General features: G+C 44.2%; 1 protein-coding gene across 1 annotated transcript; it reads right to left on the bottom strand.

The window, feature by feature from the left end:
* Positions 1-3,370: 3,370 nt before the first annotated feature.
* Positions 3,371-22,578, bottom strand: Nipal1 (NIPA like domain containing 1). Its single transcript, XM_057772625.1, has 6 exons — positions 22,533-22,578; positions 12,767-13,033; positions 10,330-10,386; positions 7,246-7,336; positions 4,935-5,095; positions 3,371-4,101 (listed from the first exon to the last, which is right to left on the bottom strand). Exons 1-6 carry the CDS (start codon positions 22,576-22,578, stop codon positions 3,473-3,475), a joined length of 1,251 nt encoding a protein of 416 aa, XP_057628608.1. The 3' UTR covers positions 3,371-3,472.
* Between the last annotated feature and the right edge of the window lie 1,842 nt (positions 22,579-24,420).

Genomic DNA, 24,420 nt, shown 5'->3' with positions numbered 1-24,420 from the left:
CAGATCTACATTCCATGGACTGGGTAGCTGGTTTCTGCCTCTGCCTCCCGAATGCTGTTTGTTGACAGGTTTCTGTCCTGCCTGGTCCTGCAGCCATTCAGTCTCAAAGAAACACACAGAGGGAGGCTTTCATTAATTATAAACTGGTTGACCTATTACCTCAGGCTTCTTCTTAACTCTTATAACTTACAATAACCCATAATTCTTGTCCGTGTTAGCCACGTGGCTTGGTACCTTTTATCAATGAGGCATTCTCATCTTGCTTCCTCTGTGTCTGGGTGACGACTGCAGACTGAGTCTTTCCTCTTCCCAGAATTCTCATGTTTTATTCACCCCATCTCTACTTCCTGCCTGGCTACTGGCCAATCAGCATTTTATTAAAGAAGAACAGGAGGCCGGGTGATGGTGGCGCATGCCTTTAATCCCAGCACTCGGGAGGCAGAGGCAGGCGGATCTCTGTGAGTTCGAGACCAGCCTGGTCTACAGAGCTAGTTCCAGGACAGGCTCCAAAGCCACAGAGAAAAACCAAAAAAAATAAAAAAAAATAAAAAAATGAAGAACAGGAGACAAATCTTCACAGGGTACAAGACCATCGTCCCACAGCAGTTGGTGTGTTGGGAGGCTTGCATGCTGGGAGCCTCCTTCTGGCCCTAACTGGGTGCGTTAAGGCACAGAACATTATATCCCTTTTATTTATGAACTAGAGGAAAGCAAGGGTATGGGGCACAGATTAAGAGAGAGGTTTTGTTTGGTACCTTAGACACTTCCTTTTATTTGAATTAAAAACAACTGAGGGAGCTGTTTTCCAGCCCGAGTTTGAGTCTCTAACAGTTACATTGGCTTGGGTGTCAGCTGTCCAGAGACGCTAAGGTACACAGGACATGTGTAGGTAAGTACTGTGCCATTTTATATAAGGGACTTGAGCTGCCATGGGGGTGGTCTGGAGCCAATGCTGTCATACATATGATGGGCTGCTACTGCCCCTTCTTTCTCTGTCTGTCTGTCTGTCTCTCATTTTCAAGCCAGGGTTCTCTGCATAACTCTGGCTGTCACAGAACTTTCTCTATAGACCAGGCTGACCTCAAACTCAGAGATCTGCCTGCCTCTGCCTTCTAAGTGCTGGAATTAAAGGCGTGTGCCACCATGCCTGGCTCCCTTTTCTCTTTTAAGTTATTGAGCTGGAGGAGATTTCAGTATACTAACTGTTAGGAATTTCTACCTTGTTTAACGAATCATTACAGGATGAGACAGTTTCTTCTGTCCAGGCGCCAGGTCTGCTCTACCGGGCGGTTTGGTGGAGAACCTTACCCAAACAGATTGCAATGTTAAAGAAAAGGCCATGTGAGTTCCTGTGTAGCCGTGCCCCCTAAACTTCAGAACTTTCTTTGAAATCTCAAAACAAAATGGGAACAATTCTTAATGCCTACAAACTCAGCACCAAAAAGCACAGTACAACCACATTATTTTATTCGAAATATACAGAGACATTACAAATTTATGAACTATCTAAAATGAACAGTATTTACAAGCATTTTTGAAAAATATAAACTCTCATGAACACAGTTTATCAAAAATATTTGAGAACATTCAACATATTTCTATGGTCCCTCCCCCGTAAAGCTTTTGAAGGTAAAAGTGACACTTAGTTTGGCTTTGCTGGCTTTATCATTCCCCCCTGGTGTTGAGGATCAAATCCACTGCCTTTGTACATGCTGATGGAGCACAGGCTGATGGTGCTCCCGAGCTATGTTCCCCCTCTCTAAGAAAAATAGTTTTGTTGGCATGATTTTATATTGTCATTGAGAGGAGACAATGATGAGATCACTTTCTCTTAATGTCTTTGGTGAATAATGTGGCCGAAATTGAGGAAAGACGAGGGATTCATGAGATCTCACGCTCAGAGATCCTCCTCGTTCTAGGGAGAAGACTGTGAAGGTTAGAATGTGGGTTCAGTGAGAATCAGCTTTAGTGAAGTGCCTGTTCTTTACTGGGCATGATATAGAAAGCTTCCCATGTACATGAAGTAGTAGTTTCCGGTTTTAGAAATAAGTGTTAATTTGCTTCATTGTAACTAAATCCTAAGAGTTTTATGGATATCGTTTGCTCTGGACTAAAAATAGAATCATCAACTATTGACCTAACAGTAAAATTATAAATGACAAAAAGCTGTTTTCTTTACATAAGTATCGATATTGACCAATATAATCATAAGCAGTCCATGTGCTGACAAGGTATAGACATTCAAATGCAGAGTACGGGGCAAGCAGTTCCAATGACACAGAGTGGATATAGGGACCCAGCAGCTTCCTCCACCTTAAGCATCATCTTCTTACTTGAGAAAGGTTCAGTTTTGGTGTTAGATTTACAATAAAATTTTATTTTCCAGAGAGTTTTCACCAATATTTCATTGTTTCACCACATATGACAACTCATTGAATCTCTCAGTCTTTTTCCTGGGCATATATGTCAACCCAAGTTCATTTTCCAACCCAGGACACATCGATTCATGTGTTCAGGAACACATGCACAGTGTACCAAGGGCAAAACTTGACAGCTAAGATGTCAGGTAACAAGTGACATTTGATAAACATCTAAAAGTTAAGATCACTAGAATGGAGAACTGCCACAACCTGAGAAAAGATGTCAAGAGAAATGACTGATGTATGTCCTCACCAAGAAGATGCCCCGGAGGACCCAGCAGAGTTCTCACAGCTAAAAAAGAAAACCAGTAAAAGAATTGTACAAGTTTCAAACACACCACCCCTTCAGAAGTAAATTTCCTACAGACTTGTGCTCACAGCTTATATACTTGATACACAAAGCAAGGCAGTGATGGATAGTAAACATGCATTTGACTTGAGGTATCAACTCATGGGATGCCCATGGCTTATCAGCTTCCACAAGCAGACAGTGCAGTTAACACTCAGCAGTAACCCTCGCTGGAGATTCTAAGAGCAGGGATCGAGAGTGAGTCAGAGAAATCCAATGCAAAACGGTAAGGAGCAAAAGACACTTTCTGTAGTATGTCTGGAGTCTTAACACTTTGTTTTCAGAAATTTCTCTCTTCCTACACACTTATTAATGAGCTGAATTGGAAAGCATGGCCAAGATGAATTTAATAGGAAAAAAATGCATCCATAATTCAAAATAACAGTAGACTGTGTCCATTCTGAAAATTCAGAAACTGTTCATAATTTCCTTACTAAGGATGAAAGTGGGAATTATTCAGAGAAAAATGTAAGTCTTTGACTACTTTTGTGCACAGGGACTGTTTAGTGGTTGCGGAAACATAATAGACATGAATCTTCTAGAAGAAGATCAAACTTGATTTTCCAATTTGATGGTGAGAATCAAGTCTTTCTTTTTCCTTGGCCTCCCATCTAGAGTGTTTGTACAATGTTAAATATGCAAAACATACAAACAGACCTTCCAAAGGTAAGTATTGTTTCTCTCCAGGTTTCTTGGTCGAAGTTCAAAGTTTATAGAGATTTCGGTCATCAGTCCTGCTAAACAGGGTGACATCATCCTCATAGCCCGAGGCTGCACAGTCTGCATTCTCTAATAAAACATAGCTGTTCTGACGGCCATTTGGAGAAAGGACTTCCATCTTAGCAGTGGATGTGAGCTCACTCCAGGTGATGTCTGTGTTTTTAAAAGCATGTAGAAGGAAGATGCCATTGATGATGGTGAAGAATCCACTCAGGGTCCCAATGACATCTCTGGCTTTCATGCCATACCACTCCTGGAACAAGATGGCAGAACACGTCACCACCATGGATGTAAAGAACACGTAATAAATGGGAGTCACCAGAGATGTGTTAAAAGTGTCCAAGGCTTTGTTGAGATAGTTAATCTGTGTCGTCACTGAGAGGATAAGCACAGCCAACAGGATGAAGACTAGGGGATTCTTGTAAACGGGCTTCCACTCTAAAAGCTCCTTGGCGGCGATGCCCAAGCCCTTGGCAGAAGAAACTGAAAAGGCTCCGATCAAAGAGCAGATCGCAATGTAGACCAAGATATTAGTCTGTCCTTTCTTCGGAGCCACAAGCACAATCAGCACCAAGGAGATCACAGAGACGATCAGAGCAAAGGAAATGAACCCTGTTAGGAGAAGGAAGAGTCAGACTCAGGAGATGTAACAGGACCCAACCTTTCCGCGGTACCGCTCGTCATCAATTTAAGAGCACAGGATTTCTAACAAGTGAGAGTAAATAAATGCCATTTGGCTCCTTAGTGATTCATAGAGCAGTTCACAAGCAAACACATCATCTGAATCTCCACAGCATCACTGCCAGACTAGCCAGGTGTAGCATTTTAGATTTTTACTTAAGGAAGAAGGGGCAGGAATTTGGGTTCATTAAGAATCCTTTGTTGCTGGGCAGTGGCTCACGTCTTTACTCCCAGAACTCGGGAGGCAGAGGCAGGAGGATCTCTGTGAGTTCTAGGCCAGTCTGGTCTACAGAGAGAGTTCCAGGAAGGCTCTAAAGCTACAGAGAAACCCTGTCTCAAAAAAACCAAAACAAGAAACAAAACAACAAAAAAACACAACAACAGAAACCAAATTAATTGTTAACTTCTTGAAAAAGTTATAATGAACAAATCTCACTGTGGCTTACAACCCGCGGCAGGTTTGTTGGGCATCTTCAGTGTCAACACAAGTTTCCTTTGGTGATGGACATGGTAGAGCATGGGTAATGTCAGTACTCAGGAGACTGACAAAGAGGACTGTACATTCAAAACTATCCTTGAATGTGTGTGTGTGTGTATGTATGTGTGTGTGTGTGTTGAGGGCCTATCACAATCAAACCAAACCAAGCCAAGTCAAAAAGCAAGTGTGCAGACACCATTTGAAGGAAAAAAGAAAGTGACGTCAGTGGGTTTTATTTCTTCCTTTTTGTTTGGTTTTGCTTTGTTGTTAAGGCTGAATCACTGACCTGGATCCCTCAGTTTTATTTCCATCTCGTGCAAAGAAGTGACTTCTTCTTCTTGGGGGGCATGGATAACCATCACAGTTGACCCCAATATGCTCAATATGCAGCCTATTTTTCCATGAATGTTCAAGTGCTCATTTAAAAAATAGGAAGACAATATTGCGCTGTTGAGAGAGAGAGAAACAAAATCACCACCGTTCAATTACCGTTTGATTCCACCGCAGTTTAGAGGTCACACTAATGCTCGTGTTCACTGCGCCCCACGGAGCTGACTAGAATATGCTCTGTGATGCCAAAAGGCCTTAAATGGATAGCTCAGAAATGATGGTTAAGGATCCCTATTCTACTGCTTTTACAGCTCGGGAGATACCATAGGCATGGAATGCTTCTGTTTTCTCCCCATTGCCTCTTCGAGTTTAATTAGCTTCCAACCATCCCCTGTAAAGTAACAGCAACAAAAAGTATTTTATAGCTCTCTGGCAACAGAGAACACCTTAGCTCCTGAAATGCTTCGATGGCAGGTGTTTTGGAGGTGGCTTGTTTGCATGGACGAGAGCTCTTAGGAAGGGAGCCTGAGCTTAAATAGAAGATTCATCTGTACGTCATAAAGACTTGACAGACTGACCGGAGGAAAATTTTATACAATATGTTTCCACTCCAGTCTGTCACATGAGGTCAGGTTAGGAACTTTTCACGCAGGCATCCTACGCAGGCTCAGAATATTTCCAATTTAGGATGACGTTGGGTTTGAGTTTTGAATTAGGGATTGGTCAAGCTGTACCTTGATGTTTCAAAGATACACACCCTAGGCTGAGGAGATGGGTCCTTCAGTAGTGTCTGTGGCACAAGAATCAGTACCTGAGTTTCACAACTAGAACTCTTGTAAAAAACACAAACAATAAAACTAGTGTGGTTGTGCATAGTTTTAAAACCCCAGAGCTGGGGAGGTAGAGACAAAAGGATTGGGGGCTTGCTGGTTAGCTGACCTATTTGTCGAGCTCCAGATAAGTTAGAGACCTTGTCTCAAGATAAAAAGGTGCACAGTGCCTGAGGAATGACCCTTGAGGCTGTCCTTTGGCACACACACACACACACACACACACACACACACATGCTCTCGGGGGGGAGGGGGCATAGAAAGATAGATACCTAGCTAGTAGGTACTCTGTTCAGAGTTGATACATAACTAACACATACCTGAACAACCATACAGATCGTCAAACAGTGAAACACTTTCTCACGTCCACTCCTGCCTGGGTATTTCTGACTAGCTAATGCTCTCAATGCCTCCACTTGCCATGCTTTGCTTTCTAAGTGCTCAAGGTTGGCACTCCCTCAGTGACAGACTAGGTAGGAACTGACCCTGTCCTCCCCCAGCTCATTTTGGTGACACGGTTTCTCACAGAAACAAAAATCCAACTAGGACCGCCAGTATTGTAAGACAGGAAATCCTGCCCGGCAGGCAAGGGTGAGGTTTTAGTGAGAGCTGAAGTGTAGTTTAGACAAGAAGGATGCCTTTGAAGCCCTCTGATAACCGCTGTCCTTAGTCACTATGGCAACAAGAAAAAGTCAAAGGAGTTTAATAGTTTACTCAGATGAGAGGTATAAACCACACCAAAAACCTCTGGCTAGGCTTCACTGTGTCAGCACGCGCGCGCACGCGCACACACACACACACACACACACACATACACACACACACACACACACACAAATATATAACCACCTTGTTAGTAGTAAGCCAAGCTCTCCTGTCAGGTTTTTCTCTCTCTCTTTTCTTTTAGTTTTTATTTCTTGCCAGTATAATTCTTATGTCTCTTGCTGTCTTTTTGTAGGTTTCTCAAAAAAAATTTTTTTTTCTTTTTTTGGTTTTTCGAGACAGGGTTTCTCTGTAGCTTTGGAGCCTGTCCTGGAACTAGCTCTTATAGACCAGGCTGGCCTCGAACTCACAGAGATTCACCTGCCTCTGCCTCCCAAGTGCTGGGATTAATGGCGTGCGCCACCACTGCCTGGCTAGTTTTTTTTTTTTCTTTCCTGGGCATCAAACTCAAGGCCGTTTGCATGTAAGCAATAGCCCAAGAAATAATCTTTTATGCCTATATTATAAATGGCTTCTCTCTACCCTCTCAGGAGTCCCAGACATTATTTGAGGCCACCATGCTTTAAGAGTTCAGGTGGCATTGTGTGTGCATGCGTGCGTGCGTGTGTGTGTGTGTGTGTGTGCTGGGATTTCTTACCAGAATGCTTCTCATGGTTTAGTGCCCTGCTGACAGTGAACTAGCCAGAGAAGCCAAGCTCTCTGTTGTTCACCTACCTTACAAGAACACTCAGAGCCCCCAAGGGCGTGATCAAGGTGGCAGGCGCAAAGGCATAAGCCGCAAAGTTCGCTGCCTCTCCAGCTCCCACTGGAAAGCAAGCAGAAGTATGAGTGGATGGGATAACATCTTCATCAAAAGAGATAAGCAAACGACTCATGACAGCAGCAGACTTCTGTCACAAAGATGCAAAGCCCTACCTGAGAGCAAAGGTTTAAACTTGCAGCCTGTGGGAAAGGACCACTATTATAGGATGGAGAGCTGCTGTAATTGCCAGGAGACAACAATGTAACAGCGCTGAGGGATGGATGCACATTTTACACAATTTCCAATTGAGACCAGCTCCTTGTATGTTGAAAACTTATTGGTCAGTCGAATGGAGTCAGTAGAAGGAGCTTTGGAGTAAGTTGAGAATGAGTAGATTTGCAATTTAGCCACAGCAGTAACATCAGACATCGTATAAAATGAGAAGGGCCTATAGGGATCTGGTGTCTAGGTGGCAGATACTCAGGAACCCCCACCACAGGCCCACGGCAGGAATCTCTGAATTGGAGATGGCCTATAAGCAAGTGATTATGTCTCAGAAACTCAAGAAGATCCAAATAGCTAATGTAATGTCATCTGACAAACTTGAGATCCGCACCAGGTAGTGTGTTGCAAATACCTTCCAGAGTGAGGGGAATTTCCCCAAGAGCTGGCTTTGGTGTACAAGCCAGTTTATTCTCAGAGACCGCAGTGGGTAGGACACTTTCCCAGAATTTGCAGTATTCCACGCTGTCCAACTGTGTCAAGCAAACACATACGGAGAGGGAAAATAGCAGTGTATACTCTTTTCTTTGTCTACTTTGCTACCACACCCAACCTACGGGAATACCCAGCATTAGAACATCATTAAAAAGAATCTAAATTGTCATAGAAATTACTTTAACTATGTTTACACATCTTTAGATGTGTTACATTTGTTTATGCTGCATGTGTTTAATGATGCAAGGGTGTGTGTTTAATTATGTAAAGATAAGTTTCATTTGTTTCACCTTGCCTGCCTAAAGCACCTGATTGGTCTAATAAAGAGCATAACGACCAATAGCTAGGCAGAGAGGAACAGGTGAGGCGGGCACTGAGAATAAATGGGAGGAGATATCTGGAGCTGGAAAAAAAGAGGATCGGGAAAAGAGGAGAAAAGAGGAGAGAGAAAGGAGTCACCAGGCGGCAGCCACTCAGTGAGCCATAGAGTAAAAAGGAAAGAAAGACATACAGAATAAAGAAAAGTAAAAATCCCTGAGGCAAAAGGCGGATAAAGAGAAGCAAGCTAATTTAAGTTAAAAGAGCTAGCCAGAAAGGAGCCTAAGCTAGGCTGAACATTCAAAACTATTAAGTCTCCATGTCATGATTCGGGAGCTGGTTGGTGGTCCCAAAGAAAAAGTCTGGTACACTAAATTTACAGAGCAATTAGGAGACCACTCTCATTAAAAGAGCCAAGGCAGCCTTTTCAGACTATTCAGCTTCCTCTGAAGCCCTTATGTTGTCTATAGTTCTTAGTTTATAGATGTCCTTCCAGGCAGAGCTTAATCTCATCTACTGATAGCGAGATAGCCCCTCTAACTCATGTTCTCATCCATACCATCACAAGCTTTTTTGCTTGGTATACATAATATTGTAAATGCAGCCATACGATTTTCTCCTTAGATTTTCATTTTAAGATTTACTTTCGTTTCATGCCTGTGAGTGTTGGCAGGCATGTATATGTACATTTTATGGGTGCCTAGTGCCCATGGAAGTTAGAAGAGATGGTCAGAACCCCTGGAACTGAAATTGAAGATGGTTGTGAGCCACCACAGTGCTGGGAACTGAACCCAGGTCCTCTGCATGAGTATCAAGTGATCTTAACCAGTGAGGCATAGCTCCAGTCCCTGTGTTTTTGTTTGAAAATGAGAAGGAAGGGTGAGGAGATACACGTAAAACACACACAGAGAGTTAGAGGATCACTTAGATAAGACCAACTGGAATCTTCCCAGGGCAGAGCAGTCAACTTTTACTCAGCAAACGGATATGAACACTCCTGAAAAATGGAAAGAGTGCTACAAAATTTAAATGTTTTTCATCATCCCGTTTAGCTGTCATCCTTGTTAGTCAAAAGGTACTCAAGCTGTTTCTTTTTAAAAACTAAAAAATACTTTATTTTGTGTGTATGAGGGGTTTTCTCAGATGTATGTCTGTCCACCTGGGGCCTGTGTCGAATGCCCTGGAACTGGAGTTACGGTTGTGGGCTGATACATGGGTGCTGGGACTCAGACCTGGGTCCTCGGCAAGAGCATTGGTGATCTTCATCTCTCCAGCCTCCAAGTTCTTTCTTAGAACAGGGCTTCTTAAATGTTGAAATAAGTTACTTGGCCATGGAAGATAGGGACACTTTTGAATGAAAAAATAAATTAATAAATAAGCCATCAAGTTGAGTTAAGAACTCAGAAAAAGAGCTGGAGAGATGGCTCAGAGGTTAAGAGTACTGGCTGCTCTTCCAGAGGACCCACCAGAGGACTTAGGTTCAATTCCTACACCCACGTGGATGCTCACAGTTACCTGTAACCCCAGTTCTCCAGATCTGATGCTTGGCCTTGACAAGGTGCAGACACCACGCAGGCAAAACACTGATACACTTAAAATATAAATAAATATTACAAAAAAGAACTCAGAAGATACAGGAGGGAAGATATTTCTCAATTCTCATAGGAAATAGGAAAAGTTTGTGATAAACGATAATATTGGGACTCCCCTTGCGAGGCCTCACCCTCTCTGAGGAGTAGGTGGGAGGAAGGTGGGGGAAGCGGGAAGAGGGGAAGAAGTGGGACTAGGATTGGTATGTAAAATAAAAAAATAATGTTTTAAAAAGTAAAATAAACATTAACTGGAAACACTAATTTCTTCCTTAGCATTCCTTAGCTAGAGCAGGAGGTGTGAAAACAACCTATACAATACACAGTTAAATAGAAGGCGATGCGTGACGTCACCAGTCACTTCCAGACAGTTCCATCCTCCGCAGGAGGGAAGGGTAACTGAGTCTGAGAATTCCCGGCTTTCATACTTACTTGACAGCAATCCTGCCCACCACACCCATTCCTTGAGGTAAGAATGTCCACCTTGCCCTGGGAAAAAAACAGAAAACAGAAATCAGGTCATCACTTCAGGCGATAAGGGCAGAACTGACTCCTAGGAGAGGTGTTGGGGACGCTGCAGACGGCAAAGGTCCCAGTCACCTTGGCAGCTGTCCACTCCAAGGACCCCTACTCAGTCCTTCCTGGGGCCTTTTCGGGTTTTCTGTTACCTTTGACTCCCTAGAAAGTTCCTTTGACTTGTGGGGAATTTTACTTAATCACCAGGTTCAATAATGATGTCAGTCAGCAATATAGGCATGGGTGCTATAAATTCTGAATTCTTTGTTTCAGCCATGGTTAACATTAAAACTTAAACCATAACTTGCAAGAGACACTGGTCCTAGAGGGAAGAAGATATTGGATACAGGAGCTTTTGAGACTGTGGACGAGTCCGCTAAAGAACAACAAGCATTGGCCTGGTGGGCTCTGCTTCTCCCTTCACCTGGAGACATGGAAGGCCCAAGGGTTTTTCTGAAGCTGCCTGGACTCACCTCACCATGACCACAATGGCTCACCTGAGTCACTGCTAACATGTTAGCTAGAAAAAAGGGGAATTTTCTCAGCTCTAACACTTCCTGACTTTGGCCTCGACGATTTGTTATAGTTAAACTAAGAGGATCTATAAGCAATAAAGATGATCTTGCAAAATCATTCCTACTTCTTTAGTATTTTCTCCTCATCAAATTTACTAATGACTAGACAGGAATCACCTCATCACACTGGAGGTTTGCATCTCTCCTCTGTGCTTTTTACTTGAATGATTGACCTATCTCGTCAGGTGTGGTGGTTTGAAAGCAAATAACCCCCAAAGGGAGTGGCACTGTTAGAATGTCGCTTGTTGAGATGAGTGTGACCTTCCTGGAGGAAGTGCGTCACTGTGAGGGTGGGCTTTGAGGTCTCTTTTGTTCGAGCTTTCTTCAGTGTGACTGTCCACTGACTTCCTTTGCCTGTAAGAGGTGGCACAATCAGCTTCAGCACCACGTCTGCTTGCTGCCCTGTTCCGCATCACGATGATACTGAACCTCTGAAACTGTAAGCCAGCCACCCCAACTAAATGCTTTCTTTATAAGAGTTGCCATGGCCATGGTGTCTCTTCACAGCAATAAAAACCTAAGACATTAGGGTATGCATTTTCTTATTGTCTGTAATTGTTCTTTATTAGGAATTTTATGACACTGTGTCATATATTCATAGCCTCCTACATCATCTGATTGTTTAGTTTCAAGTAAATTATTTCCAAATAGGATGTCTGTGTGTGACCTATTTCATCCACCCATTCAGAGAAGCTCTTAAATTACATGGAATAGTGTTCTGCCAGGTAGTGGTGGCGCACACCTCCAATCCCAGCATTTGGGAGGCAGAGGCAGGCAGATCTCAGGGAGTTTGAGGCCAACCTGGTCTACCAACCAAGTTCCAGGATAGCCAGGACTATTACACAGAGAAACCCCGTCTTGAAAAAAATACGAAAAAAAAAAGTAGAATATAGTCTTCTTTTATACAGAATAGATTCATGCTTAAGAAGACTTTTTGGGGGAGTTAAAAATTATTTCAGGTTCATAGAACCTGGAGTGTATTTTGCAGAATGGCAAACTCTCACATTTTCCCCTCTACTTTTTCCAAAGTTGTCTCAATATTTTTAGTTGAATAATTAATTTTTATTCACGGGTCTGAAATACTACCTTTAAAACGTGTGTATTAGCGGCTACATGTGATCTGCTCTACTGAGACATCTTCAACAATCCCTTACTGTTTGTTTTAGTTCTAGCACCAAATTGTTTTAAGACCAAAATATAGTATTTTTTTTTTTGATGGAGCAAAACTCCTCTCTCACTACCCCTTCAGAAACTTGTTTACATAACTTATAGTCATTTGTTTTTCCATATTGACCCAAGAAAAATATTTAAGTTTCTTGTGCTATGATAGTTCATAAAAATGAATATGAATGTGTGGCTAATGCAATCAAACAGGCTACTTGGCATCTGAAATATCACTATAAATAAATAATAGTATAATTGTATCACTATTCATTGATTCCACAAATATTTGGTGGGTGCTAAACACTGTTGAGTGCATGGTTTACGAGTCTACTATCAATAAACAAGTAAACCTGATGACTGAAATAAACAATACATCCAATATCTTAGAAGCATTGAAGGGAACTGTGTGGTTCAATGATAAACATTGAGGGAGGGCGGTGAAGGAGGCCAGTCTAGGGAGGTGGACTGTGGCATAATTCAGAGCCATCAGTCAGCTAGACGAAGGGCAGCAAGAAGAGAGTTTTAGGAAAAGGGAAAAGCTCCTGGGATAGAAGGGAACATGCTCTATTTCAAGAACTCGAGTGAAGACTTTGCCTGTTGAACACGTTTCTTACCTGCTCTAGTAATGCCTTTGTTGGCCAGTTGCAAGAGACCCTTCTTCTTGAGTATGAAACTTGAGCCGATAAAAATGCTGGAGCTGATGGCCAGTGCCAAGCCGGCATATAGACTGTATTTGTTTTCTACGTTTGCTGAAATGCTGACATTGGTTAGAGTGGAGTTCAGGTCCGTGTAGAGGACAGGATAAGGCAACAGCTGTGACACATTTGTGATCTCACAGAAAGCCTGGGAAGAGTTCGGACAGACCAGAGACAGCACATAACCTGGTAAAAGACAGAGGAGGAGATGTTAAAAATGCAAGGGGACTGGGTAAAGGCTTATTCCTTTCCATGAAAGAGACTTCAGTGGATGGAAGCAGAGAACTCCCTAAGAGGTGGTCCACAGGTCAAAGACACTTTCCCTCCTCTTCCTCCTCCTCCTCCTTCTCCTCTTCCTCCTCCTCCTCCTCCTTCTCCTCTTCCTCCTCCTTCTCTCCTCCTCCTCCTCTCCTCCTCCTCCTCTTCTTCTTCTCCTCCTCCTCTTCCTCCTCCTCCTCTTCCTTCTCTTCCTCTTTTCTTCCTCCTCTTCCTCTTCTTCTTTCTTTTTTTCTTTCAAGACAAGATTGTCCTGGAACTCACTCTCTAGACCAGGCTGGCCTCCACCCCAGAGATCTGCCTGCTTCTGCCTGCCTAGTGCTGGGATTAAAGGTAATGCGCCATCACTGCTCAGCCCTATACACACTTTCAATTTAGCTTGCACACATTCTTAAAATGATTTAAAAATGAGAGATTTCCCATGGAAGTCCAGGATCCTCTGTCAATTGGGAGCACGTGGGTCTTGGCTCTAATAAGGAAGCAGCCTCTTGGAAATGTGAGTGCTTGCATGGACGTGGCTTATGTGCCACAGTTCACCACAGCCCAGCCCACCCCATCCACTGCACGCCTTCTCATGATTAGGCTGGCTCTCAGAAAGAAGGGCTTATGTACAGAGGTGTGGAGAAGGTTATGGCAATGCCATTGGCTTATAAACTACCCTATTATAGGAAATTTAGCTGACCAATTTGTGGGCTAGGAACTGTGCATTCCAGAAAATGCATTAAACTTTAATTTTGCATGCCACTTTGCCCAAAGAAAATAATTTTTCAGTTTAACTAATTGGCTTGCTCCTGAATAAACAGACTATTGTGGGAAAAAATGAATTAAACATCAGTAGGCTTTATAAAGAATAAGATCCAAGTAAGAATGCAAACCCACTGGACCAGACCCATCATGCATTGGAATTTTTAGGCTAAACCCTAAAATATGAAACAGAAATATTTTATACAATATAAGAAACTTCTAATAGTTTTTCACTCAAACAGGTTCTGACTCAAAACTGTTAAACATTTTAAGGAAAATTACATTATTTAAGGAATTTCTAGAAAAAAATTACACTGAGGAATGTTCTAGAACATTGCTCTAAAAGAACAACTGCAAATGTTTCCAGTAGCCAGGACTCTGTGCTCTTCCGGTGGGCATCTCATCAAACCCAAGACGTGAGCCAGTGTGGCGGCACTCTCGTGTAATTCAGGCACTTGGGGAGATAGCAAACAAAAACAAACAAAAAACCAAACAAACAAAAACAGTCAACCGAAGTAACAACCAACAACAAACAAATAAAAAGAGAGCCCAGGAGTGATTTTGCTCCTTACAATTCTGATTCCATTCATCCCTGAGAAAACATTGAACTTAACTTCCCAGTGCATTCCTGTCCTTCCCAGGCAGCTAACATAACCATTCCAGAACTTCATCTACGAAATCGGGGTAGGCGGACCTCATTCCAGAAAAACAATATGCCTTCTAAGCAGCTGATGGAGCAAAAACATTTCCTCCTCTTTAGGGGGTGTGGGACAGCAGTGCCAAGGGAATGAAATAATCTTGGTTGTATTTTCCAACTTCTCTGTGTAAGGGGCAGACGCGAAGGCTGGGGGTTTTGTGGCAGGAGGAACAATAGAAGTCTTGCCTGGTTACTGACCTTAGAGCTTGAGTCATTCACTCACGCTCTGGGAGTGTGTTCAGGGAGGGAAGCCCACAGAGGCTGTGACCGACAGAGGAGCGAGAATGACGGTGTGGCGGTACCCAGCGCACGGGGACGAAATGGGTGGGGCAGAACGTGTGGGTAGAGTCCCTGGGGGACTTGAGAAGTTTCAAAGCTATCTCTAACCAGAGTAGGCGTCTGGAGATCCCAGGAAGCCAAGTCATTATTCAAGGAGTTGAATCTAGACTTTACTCAACGCTGAAAGTCTATAATAGTCATTTAAAAATTGTAATAGACACTGTCAGTCACTTTGAAAGTGACACCAGACAGCCTGCTTAATCGCTCAACTTCTTTGATGTTATTTCTTAAAATATTAAAGTGAAAAATAGGAGATATGTGTCATTTGTAAAAAAAAATTAATAATGCTTGAACTATGTCAATGAATCAACCACACAACTTAAGAAATAAAATATTACTCCTTATAGGTGGCATCTACCCTATCTCTTTAAACATCTCTCTCCTTAAAATGGTGACTTCCTTGCTATAATGCCAAAGATGTATAACTGTAAAGGGCACAGCTAAGCAACCCGAGTCAACCTTTTTATTTCAGAAAATTATAAACATAACAGACTAGTAAAGCCTGTAGAATCTTAATGTTCACACAAAGATCAAATGCTTTCATCTTTCAAAACTTTATGTGCCTATCTCTATTGTTTAACTGTCCAGTTTATGACAGGCTATCTGATGTCTAGTATGTGGTTGGGGAGAGCTACATTTCAACTTGAGAATCAAAGCGATGCATTCCCAGGTTGCAGAAAGCATTGTCTCACCTCTAGTCTTCTGTTGATTATCAGCCTTCCGTTGTTGGCAGATGGCTCTTCCCCTGGTGTAGTCTGAATGTTAAATGTTCAAGAAAAGCCTCATGCCCAGGGCAGTACTATTGGGAGATAATGGCACTGCCAAGAGGTGGTCTCTAGTGGGCAGGGGGGTCTTTGAATCATTGGAGGTGTGCCCTATTATGGCACGCCTTTCAGGCTTTTCTCCCTCCCCATGATGGGGTGGTAAGTTTAGGCCTGTTACAGGCTCCACTGTGATGGGCTGCCTTACCACAGCCCCAAAGCAATGTGATAAAATGTCCCAGACTGGAACTTCCAAAATTATGAGCCCAAATGTATTATTCCTCTTTATAAACTGATTCTCTCGGTTGATTATTTCTGCACTGATACTGAAAGGTCACCAGAGGTGATAGGAATCCAAGCTTCAGCTTGCTCGTAAAATCTCTTACTATCTCTTCCTCCCTCAGAGGTCTCATACAGTCCAGGTGGGCTTTGAACTTGCTACATTAGTAAGAGTGACCTTGGACTTCTGCTTCTCCTGTACCCAAATGGTGGGATTACAGGCATGCACCTTCACACTAGTTCATGTGGAGTTTGAGATCGAGCCCAGGGTTGTGTATATACTTGGTAAATACCCGTCTCTTTGGCATAGAAAATCTGAAGGAAGTCTTTCTGCCCACCACATTCACTCTGCAGACTCGAGCCACTGTCGGCCAGGTTACACCTCCCTTCCTCGATCTCACGGGCTGTAGTGTCGTTTTCCATCCTGATTGCCTCAATTGCTCCCAACCCTCGACTTTAGAACCTCATATGCTCTGGAGCTTGCTGGCCTCTGACCCTGTATGGCATTGCTTTCCCCTCTCACCAGTTTCTCAAACAGTACAGTTAAACTTCCATTAGTCCATCCAAATATTCATGGACTTTCGGCTGACCCAAATCTTTTAGAAGCTGGGGTATAGCCGTGAATGTAACAAAATTCTCACTCTCTTGTTTCCTAACAGAGAAGGATAGAGAAAGGAACCATGCAATGTGCTTAAATGCCAAGGAGAGCAGGGAAGGTGCATACATGTGTGTATTCTGGAAACAGGAGAGGCAGGAGACTTCTCTGCTACATGTAAAAGCCAAAACTGGAGACAGAAGGGTGTCTGGGGGTAAAGGGTCTGTGTAGTCAGCTGGATGACAGGGGGGAGATGCAACAAGATGTGGTCTCAGGGCAGTTGGGGCAAGATCGGGTGAACTGAGCTGGTGGCAAAGAAGGCTGCACCCTGTCGATCTTCTGTCTTCTTTCCAGAACTCTACATGGACTCTCGTTTCGTTCAGAAAGTGCAAGTGCCCCTGCCCTGTAGTCTACAGACCTGCGCCCGGCTTCCTCTGTTGACCCTCACTAGATCCAACTCCTCTGGAGTTGTCTTAGGATAGTTCCTTCTCGCCTTACAGCTTTTGTAGAGACTACTATTCAGCCCATTACAGAGCATTGGCACACATAGCCAGCTGCTTCTTGGCACCGAAATGCCTCCTCCTAGGTTTGTGGGCATAGCTCAGTGTCAGAACGCTAGCTCAGTATACCCTCACACACTTCCTTAGACAGCCATTCTCTGCAGTGCCAATCGAAGAAACTTTCAATTCCCTCTCAGCAAAGCCCCCTAGTTAACACCCCCAATCAACCACCCTTCTCCTCGCAGCCGACGTTATAACAGTTGCATATCCACACAGTTATGGATTTGCTCAACCAAGCAGCTGTTGAGCCCACACCACTCAAGACGCCGGGCTAACTATGTATTTGTTCACGGGTAGTCAGTTCCACTGTGAACTGGTGAAGTAGGTCAATGGGACAGGCCAACCGACTGTCGCTCCCACAGAGCCGAAGATTTTAACGAAAGCGCAAGCAAACCAGAATAAATGAGGAAGGAGAAACCATTTAGACTAATTTGGGGCAGAATAGGGGTTAGAAATAAATGAGAACAAATTTGGAGCAAAGTGAGAATGAACTGCACAGATCTGGACCTCGCTTCACAGCAGGTGTACATGTGAATTCTCACGCAGCTGAGTAAGATGCCCATTATTCCAATTCACAAACAACTGAGAGACGAGGGAGCAGCTCAGAAGCACACGCTTGTCTGGCTTGGGGAGGCCTGAGGTTTAACCCCCAAGCACTTCAAAAGCAAAGAAATTGCGACAAAAAACAAAGCGGCAGATGCAGCAACACAAAATGCTTCAAAACGGAGGTGAGAAGCTGCCACAGGTGTAAAACCTCTATCTTCACGTCAGGTCTTCTCCGAGTGGCCTGCGGAAGGGCAGTGTCAGGACAGCTGTCCCGGAGGTTTCCATAACCAGCAGCTGCTTTCCCATACTCTACCACCAGTAAGAAAGGTCACCCAACTGCTAGGGGTTGAATCCTCTTGGAGGCTGTGGGACCACGGGGGGGGGGGGGGGCGGGGGGGCAGGTGTGGTAGTGCACACCTTTAATCTCAGGGCTCAGGGGCAGAGGCCTAAAGTCAAGGCCAGCCTGATCCACATTGTGAGTTTCAAGCCTGATCCACATCGTGAGTTCCAAACCAGCCAAAAACTGTAGTGAGACCCTGCCTCAAAAACACCAAGAATGAATAAATGAACACACAAATTGCAATGAAAAGCAGGAAAGGAGCTCAGGGGCCATCCCAGTAACCTTGCACACATATTGAGCATTTTAAAAGCAATCATTTATAGTTCATACTAAATATTAGACTCAATAATAGACATCCTTGTTTTCTGAACAACTTTTAGTGGAGAGTTTTATTTTGTTTTTAAGTAGTGCTTAATTTTGGCACTTACAAAATCTTCATGACTTAGAAAAACCCTTGTCTTAGTTTTCTTATTAAGATACGGAGAAAATTTATTTCTGAGCATTTGATAAGCAGTTATATTTTATTCAAAAAGTCAAATTGTCTTAATAAGATCTGACCATATGATGGATTTTGAAAAACTCCTGTCACATGTATTATTATTTTTTTTTTGAAAGAGTGACGTATTGAAATTCTAAAATTACATCAGGTCTCAGGGCCATGGAATAGGCAGGGCCCTGTGTCTTAGCTCCAGCTGGAATAACCAAGCAGCGCCTATGTCGATCTCTAAACAGAAGTTACTTTCTACATCTCTGGAGGCTGGGAGTCTGAAGTCAGCCTGCCTCATGGGCCCTTGGTGACAGCCTGCTCTTCCCTATAGGGGGAGATTTCAGGCTCTATTGGACCAAAATCCCAGACACTACAAAACACCAAGCTTTAGAGCACTAATAAATAGGACATTAGTGGAAAATTCCACGCCAGGAAACTCAGTTTTATCTAAAAACTTATTCAAAAATATTGTATAGGCTGGGCGGTGGTGGCGCACACCTTTAATCCCAGCACTCGGGAGGCAGAGGCAGGCGGATCTCTGTGAGTTCGAGGCCAGCCTGGTCTACAAGAGCTAGTTCCAGGACAGGAACCAAAAAGCTACGGAGAAACCCTGTCTCGAAAAAAAAAATCCAAAAAATAAATAAATAAATAAATAAATAAATAAAATAAAAATATTGTATAAAATTACCTTCAGAAAACATGTATAATTTTTATATGAAATATGTGTGAATTTATTACTCAGACTTGGGTCCCATGCCCAAGATATCTCATTATGGTTACGTAAATATTTGTCCAATCCCAAATCCGAAATACTTCTGATCCTAAACATTTAAATGAGGGTCACTCAGACTGTAATCTCCTGCATGAAGGCCTCGGCCCTTATGACCAGTTATCTCCCAAAGGCCCCATTCCTCAATCCTGCCACATTGGAATAAGGGCTGCAACGTGAATCCAGGAAGGTCGCACTGCTCAATGTACTGCATGCACTTTCAAGCGAAATACAGGCCCAAATAATCCCATGTTTACTTTGAACACTTACTCTGAAGCCGTATTAAATTCTCCAGTTCAGTGTCTGTATCTGTGAGATGGATAACAGAACTACGGAATTGAGTTATGCACAAGAGCGAACGAATATACGTTTTCTATGAATGTCTTGATATTTCAAGATTACACAGTTATACATCAACTGCCAATTCTTAAAATTTTTTTAAAGTTATTTTTATCTCAAGGATATGTGTTTGGCTTGCATGTCTGTCTGTATGCTACATTCATGCATGGTGGCCGCAGAGGTCAGAAGAGGGGGTTAGATCCCCTGGAACTGGAGTTGCAGATGAGTGTGAACTGCCTTGGAGATGCTGCAGTCAAACTCGTGGCCTCCGAAAGAGCCCTCAGTAGGCCTGACCACTGACTGAGCCATCTCACTAGCTCCCGGTTCGCTCTTCTTAAAACCAAAGATATTCAGGCCAGGGAGACGGAAAGCATCAACTCTAAACACCATCACAGAACTTTTCCACTTTCGTCTAGCTGTAACCTGAAAAGTGGTTCACTCCAGGAAAGGAAACTTTGAAAACCCCAGATTCCTCTCTGTCTGAAGTTTGCATTTCCAACCCCAAGTCAGTTAAGAACTCCTCTGAGATGAGAATTTATAAATGTCCTTTTGGTTGCCAAGTGTTTCCTCTAGGCCATCATAACGTCACCTCCACAGTCCCTGACAGAAAATGCTTCTACAGTTGGGGTGTCCCAGGTGATGACTGTAGTTTTGTTTTGTTTTTGTTTGTTTGTTTGTTTTTGGTTTTTCGAGACAGGGTTTCTCTGTAGCTTTGGAGCCTGTCCTGGAACTCCCTTTGTAGACCAGGCTGGCCTCGAACTCACAGAGATCCGCCTGCTTCTGCCTCGTGAGTGCTGGGATTAAAGGCGTGAGCCACCACCACTCGGCTGATGGCTGTAGTTTTTACATTCTGTTTTCATGGGGCCACATGTCCATTGTTAATAAAACCCCACTGGCTGTTCAACTCAATCTGAGTTCTGTTAGAACACTTGCAAACAGTACTGAAAAAAAAACTTTATTTTTGAGATAACTTGGGGTTATAAGGTCTTTTGAAGTATTAAGTCATGGTTTAAAAAATTGAAACCAAAGTGCTACTCTAAGTTTTTCTTTGTGGGCATCTAATGGAACTAATTTATATTCAGACTCCATGACTGGAGCCTCATTTGGTCTCAGCTAGACAAACACTTTCTCTAACGGATCTGAGCCACCCAGTCTGCAGACCCCCCCCCACACCCCACCACCCCCACCCCCAAGTGCGAGCCATCAGGGCCTTATCTCTTAGATTTTGCCACCATCATAGGGCCCTTATCAGGTCGTTTGCTTCTTGGTAACTACCTGTCACTAGGGCAGGAAAGTGCTTAAGCCTTCTAGAGTCAGGGCCAGACGGATGACAATTTTTCCTAGGACCTAGGCCCAGTGCTTGGCTCACAGAACTCTTGGTCATCACCTCAGAGGAATCAGCGAGAAGCAGACTCTAAGTCTCCATCAGGCACTGCCCTGTGGGTTTCCTGTGGTATTACACCAGCACCTACTGTGACTGCCAACAACACGATTTCTTGCCACTTTAGAGATAAAAAGGACTCAGGTTGAAGCTTAGTCTCTGCCTCCTACTGAAAACACGGATGAACCTCTCCCAACTTCCCCAGCAGCTTTTAATCACAGAGCTGAAACAGAGCCCCAATATTTTGTGTTACTAAATGCACGAGTAAAGCAGGAAAAATATCTAGAGGTCAAATGAGTGGGTGCAATCAACTTACAGATCCCTGAACAAACAAGGGCAGGGTGCATTAGAGCCGAAATGACTTAGTGGCTTCAGAATTATTTAGAAAGGGATTAACTCCAGCATGGCTGTCTAGGACGTAACTCTAGATACCTTAGAGACCACCAATGTCAGTTTGAGGAGAGTTTGTGAATTGTAGCGACATTTTCTTTTACATGTCCCTCCCCTTTCTTACTAGCTGTATTTTGATGCCTTCCTCCCTCTCTTCCGCCCTTCTCTCTCCTCTTCTTTTTCTTTCTATTCCCCTAGTAAGCGATATAGCAGAGAAGCCAAGAGGAAACGACACGAAAGATGTTGCCACAAACTTCTGAAAGGTGCGGTTTTTACTAGACAGCTCTCCGCCCTCTTTCTTTTTGAGTCGTTGGCAAGTAGATTAGAAATGGCCTTTGCCCGGACGCTGTAAAAAATGATCACTTCATTTGCAATGCATACTTCCCAAGACTGTTCCACCCTTTCCCTGCTTCCATCCCAGTTCACTCTCGCATTCTGTGTTGAGACCACAGGAAGCCAGTGGGATGGCTTGAACATCTGGCAGAGGGCAAGGCCCAGGGATTTTACAGGGCAAGGTGAGGGCCATAAATCCCAGCGTGGTCCGCTGGAAGAATTTACAAAAGGACACGCCCAGTTCCCTGTTTGAGTAGTTTCCCTACTCAAGGGAGTGCTCGGCAAGTCATAGTATAAGATCCATGGGAGATGTTTCATTCCGAAGGCAGAGCAGCCACGCCTAGCGCCCGCCCGGCTGTGCTGAGCGACAACTCAGTGGGACCCAGGCGCAGCCACGAAGGGCGGAGCGTGGGAGGCCCGCGGGTTCCCCGGCACTCCCTCTGCCCAGCAGGTGGCGTGGATCACGGACTCTGGAATTGAGGCTGAGTCAGAAAAAACTTCCTCCTCGATCCAACTGGGATTTTGCCCTTAGCATCCCGAATTTCCCCGCCACACATTCATTACTACGTAAATGACACGGGCCCGCCCCGAGACCAAGTGGGCGTCGGGTCAGTCCTGCTCCCATTTGGACTTTCCCACGGAGCCTGGAGTGTGGTGGGCACAGCTCAGTACTTACTGTCCGGTTGATGGGACAGCCAACTGAACGGCGGGAATACTGAATGACGAGGGAACAGTGTTAAGAATCGGCACATTTCCTCTGGTCTAGCTGTATCTTAGACCGCGCATCTGGGCTCCCAGCTACCTAAGTGCAGGAATCCCCACTCCCCCGCCACCGGGGCTGACGCTCACCTTCTCTGCAGGGCTCTCCGGGCGGCAGCCTCAGCTGACCCCCCATGGCCTGGGGACCGGGCTTCCTCGGCGCCGTCGTAGTTTCTCACACACCTGTGTCCCGGAACCCACGGCGGAGCTTCGGAGTCTGTGGAGAGTGTGCGATGTCTCCTCCCCCGTGGCAGCCTCAGCCAATGAGAGTGGCGGGGTGTGGCAGCGGAGCGAGCCGCGCCCCCTGGTCGGGTGGTGGATGCGCATTCTCCGCCCGTCGACAGCCGCCGAGGTTCCTCTGGTGTCCTACGTGTCTCTAGGGTGGACCAGGGGTTGTGCGGGTGAGCTGTCCAGAAGTTGATGAGGTCACAGCGTGGATGCTGCCGAAGCCAGTCTCAGAGTTTACTGGAGCAGAGTCTGTGCTGAGGCCCCCTTCTGGCTATCCGGGAGCCGAAGAAGTGCAGGCCGGTGTCTGTGGGTCCTGGTGGGACTCTTCCATCTCTGGCTTTTGTGGCACAGGGCCCTGTCTGCGGGACTTCTGGGCTGAATGCACGCTAAAGTTTATTTTGGAAATATTTGAACAGGCTTGGGGCTTCTGGTTCTCTTACGTACCCTCCGCCCTGCACTGTTCTACATGCCTACTTGTTTTCAACCAGCAGACATCTCCCTCTCCACTCACTCAACTTCGTTACCCCCACGCCCAGTCATATAGATATGAAATGAGCTTTTAACGGAGCAGCTATGCTCAAACCGAGAAGATCTGTTCCCACACTGAGGTTTATGGTATTTAGCAGTACGTTACAGTACAGGCACAGACTCATGGCATTGTGCGGTTAACTCCAGTTCGCAGAGGAGGGATTCAAGGGAAAGAGTGAGGCGGAGTAACCTAGCCACGAGGTATCTATACCTCGAGAAATGAACACACTTCCTGCTGAAAGTTTCAGAAGGAAGAACCGGAAACGTGCTTGCCTGTGGGGTGCTTTTGTGCCCTGCCTCTTAAACGCTGAACTCCTATCCGCTCTCCTCCCCTTTGCTCTGGGTGTTCTTGAGCAGCTATTAACTTTATTGCCTCAGAGTTTCACTGCAGAGATCCAGCTTGCTTTTCTTGTTTTCAGGCTTATGAGACAAGACTTAAATCCAAATTAGTCAATAATTCGAGGTGCATACTTTTTACGTGGGGATGACTTGTGGAAGGCTAATGGGGTGGGGACAGGAACAAGTGGCAAGGTTGACTTAAGACAGCTTTAGGTAGAGAGCCTTGTGAAATAGAAGTCTATTTAAACACTTTCTTCGAACATCAGAGTTGAAGTTTATCTTCATCGCACTGCCAATGATTAATAAATCATTATCAGGTACTTATATCAGGTACATACGACTATTTAATGAACATCAGTTACTATATGGCAGAAAGTATCCTAAGCACATCATAAAACTTTTTTAATTCGTATTTTTAAAAAAGCCAGAAGGGGATATCAAATATTTTGCTTTATTGCCCTTTATTCCCTTGAAATGGCGTCTGTTACTGAACCAGGCGCCAGCCTAGGCAGCAAGTCCCAGAAATCCTCCTGGTTTTGTCCTCCAGAATGCTGCATGTAAGCCATGTTAGCTTTGTAAGGGGGTTCTAGTCCTCCTGTGCCCACAGAGATGCTGTTACCTTTCAGGTTACCTCTCCTGCACTTTGAGATGAAGGTCTGTTTTCACAGGAGGTACTTTGTTATAATTCTTGCTTATTTCAGTTCTGGAAATATGATTTAAAAAAACCCTCTGAAAAAGAATATTCAAACTTATTTAAGATCACTGCTGTCCCAAGCCCAATGTGGCCCACGCAGAAATCGACCATGAATTTTCCTTCCCTGACTACTTCTAGATGAACAGATACATGGACACCACACAGAATGTCATTAGTGCGTTTACTGGG

This window comes from Chionomys nivalis, chromosome 6 (assembly GCF_950005125.1).
Source record: "Chionomys nivalis chromosome 6, mChiNiv1.1, whole genome shotgun sequence".
Lineage (NCBI taxonomy): Eukaryota > Metazoa > Chordata > Mammalia > Rodentia > Cricetidae > Chionomys > Chionomys nivalis.
The sequence above is the reverse complement of the archived record's forward strand: the minus strand, read 5'-3'. Positions and strand labels throughout refer to the sequence as shown.

Coding starts and splice junctions, on each gene's coding strand:
- Nipal1 (XM_057772625.1), bottom strand. CDS start 22,578: ATGGGGGGTCAGCTGAGGCTGCCGCCCGGAGAGCCCTGCAGAGAAG. Junction 13,034..22,532: donor CGGAGAGCCCTGCAGAGAAG/GTGAGCGTCAGC, acceptor GTCTTTTACCAG/GTTATGTGCTGTCTCTGGTC. Junction 4,102..4,934: donor AATAAAACTGAGGGATCCAG/GTCAGTGATTCA, acceptor TTCTCCTAACAG/GGTTCATTTCCTTTGCTCTG.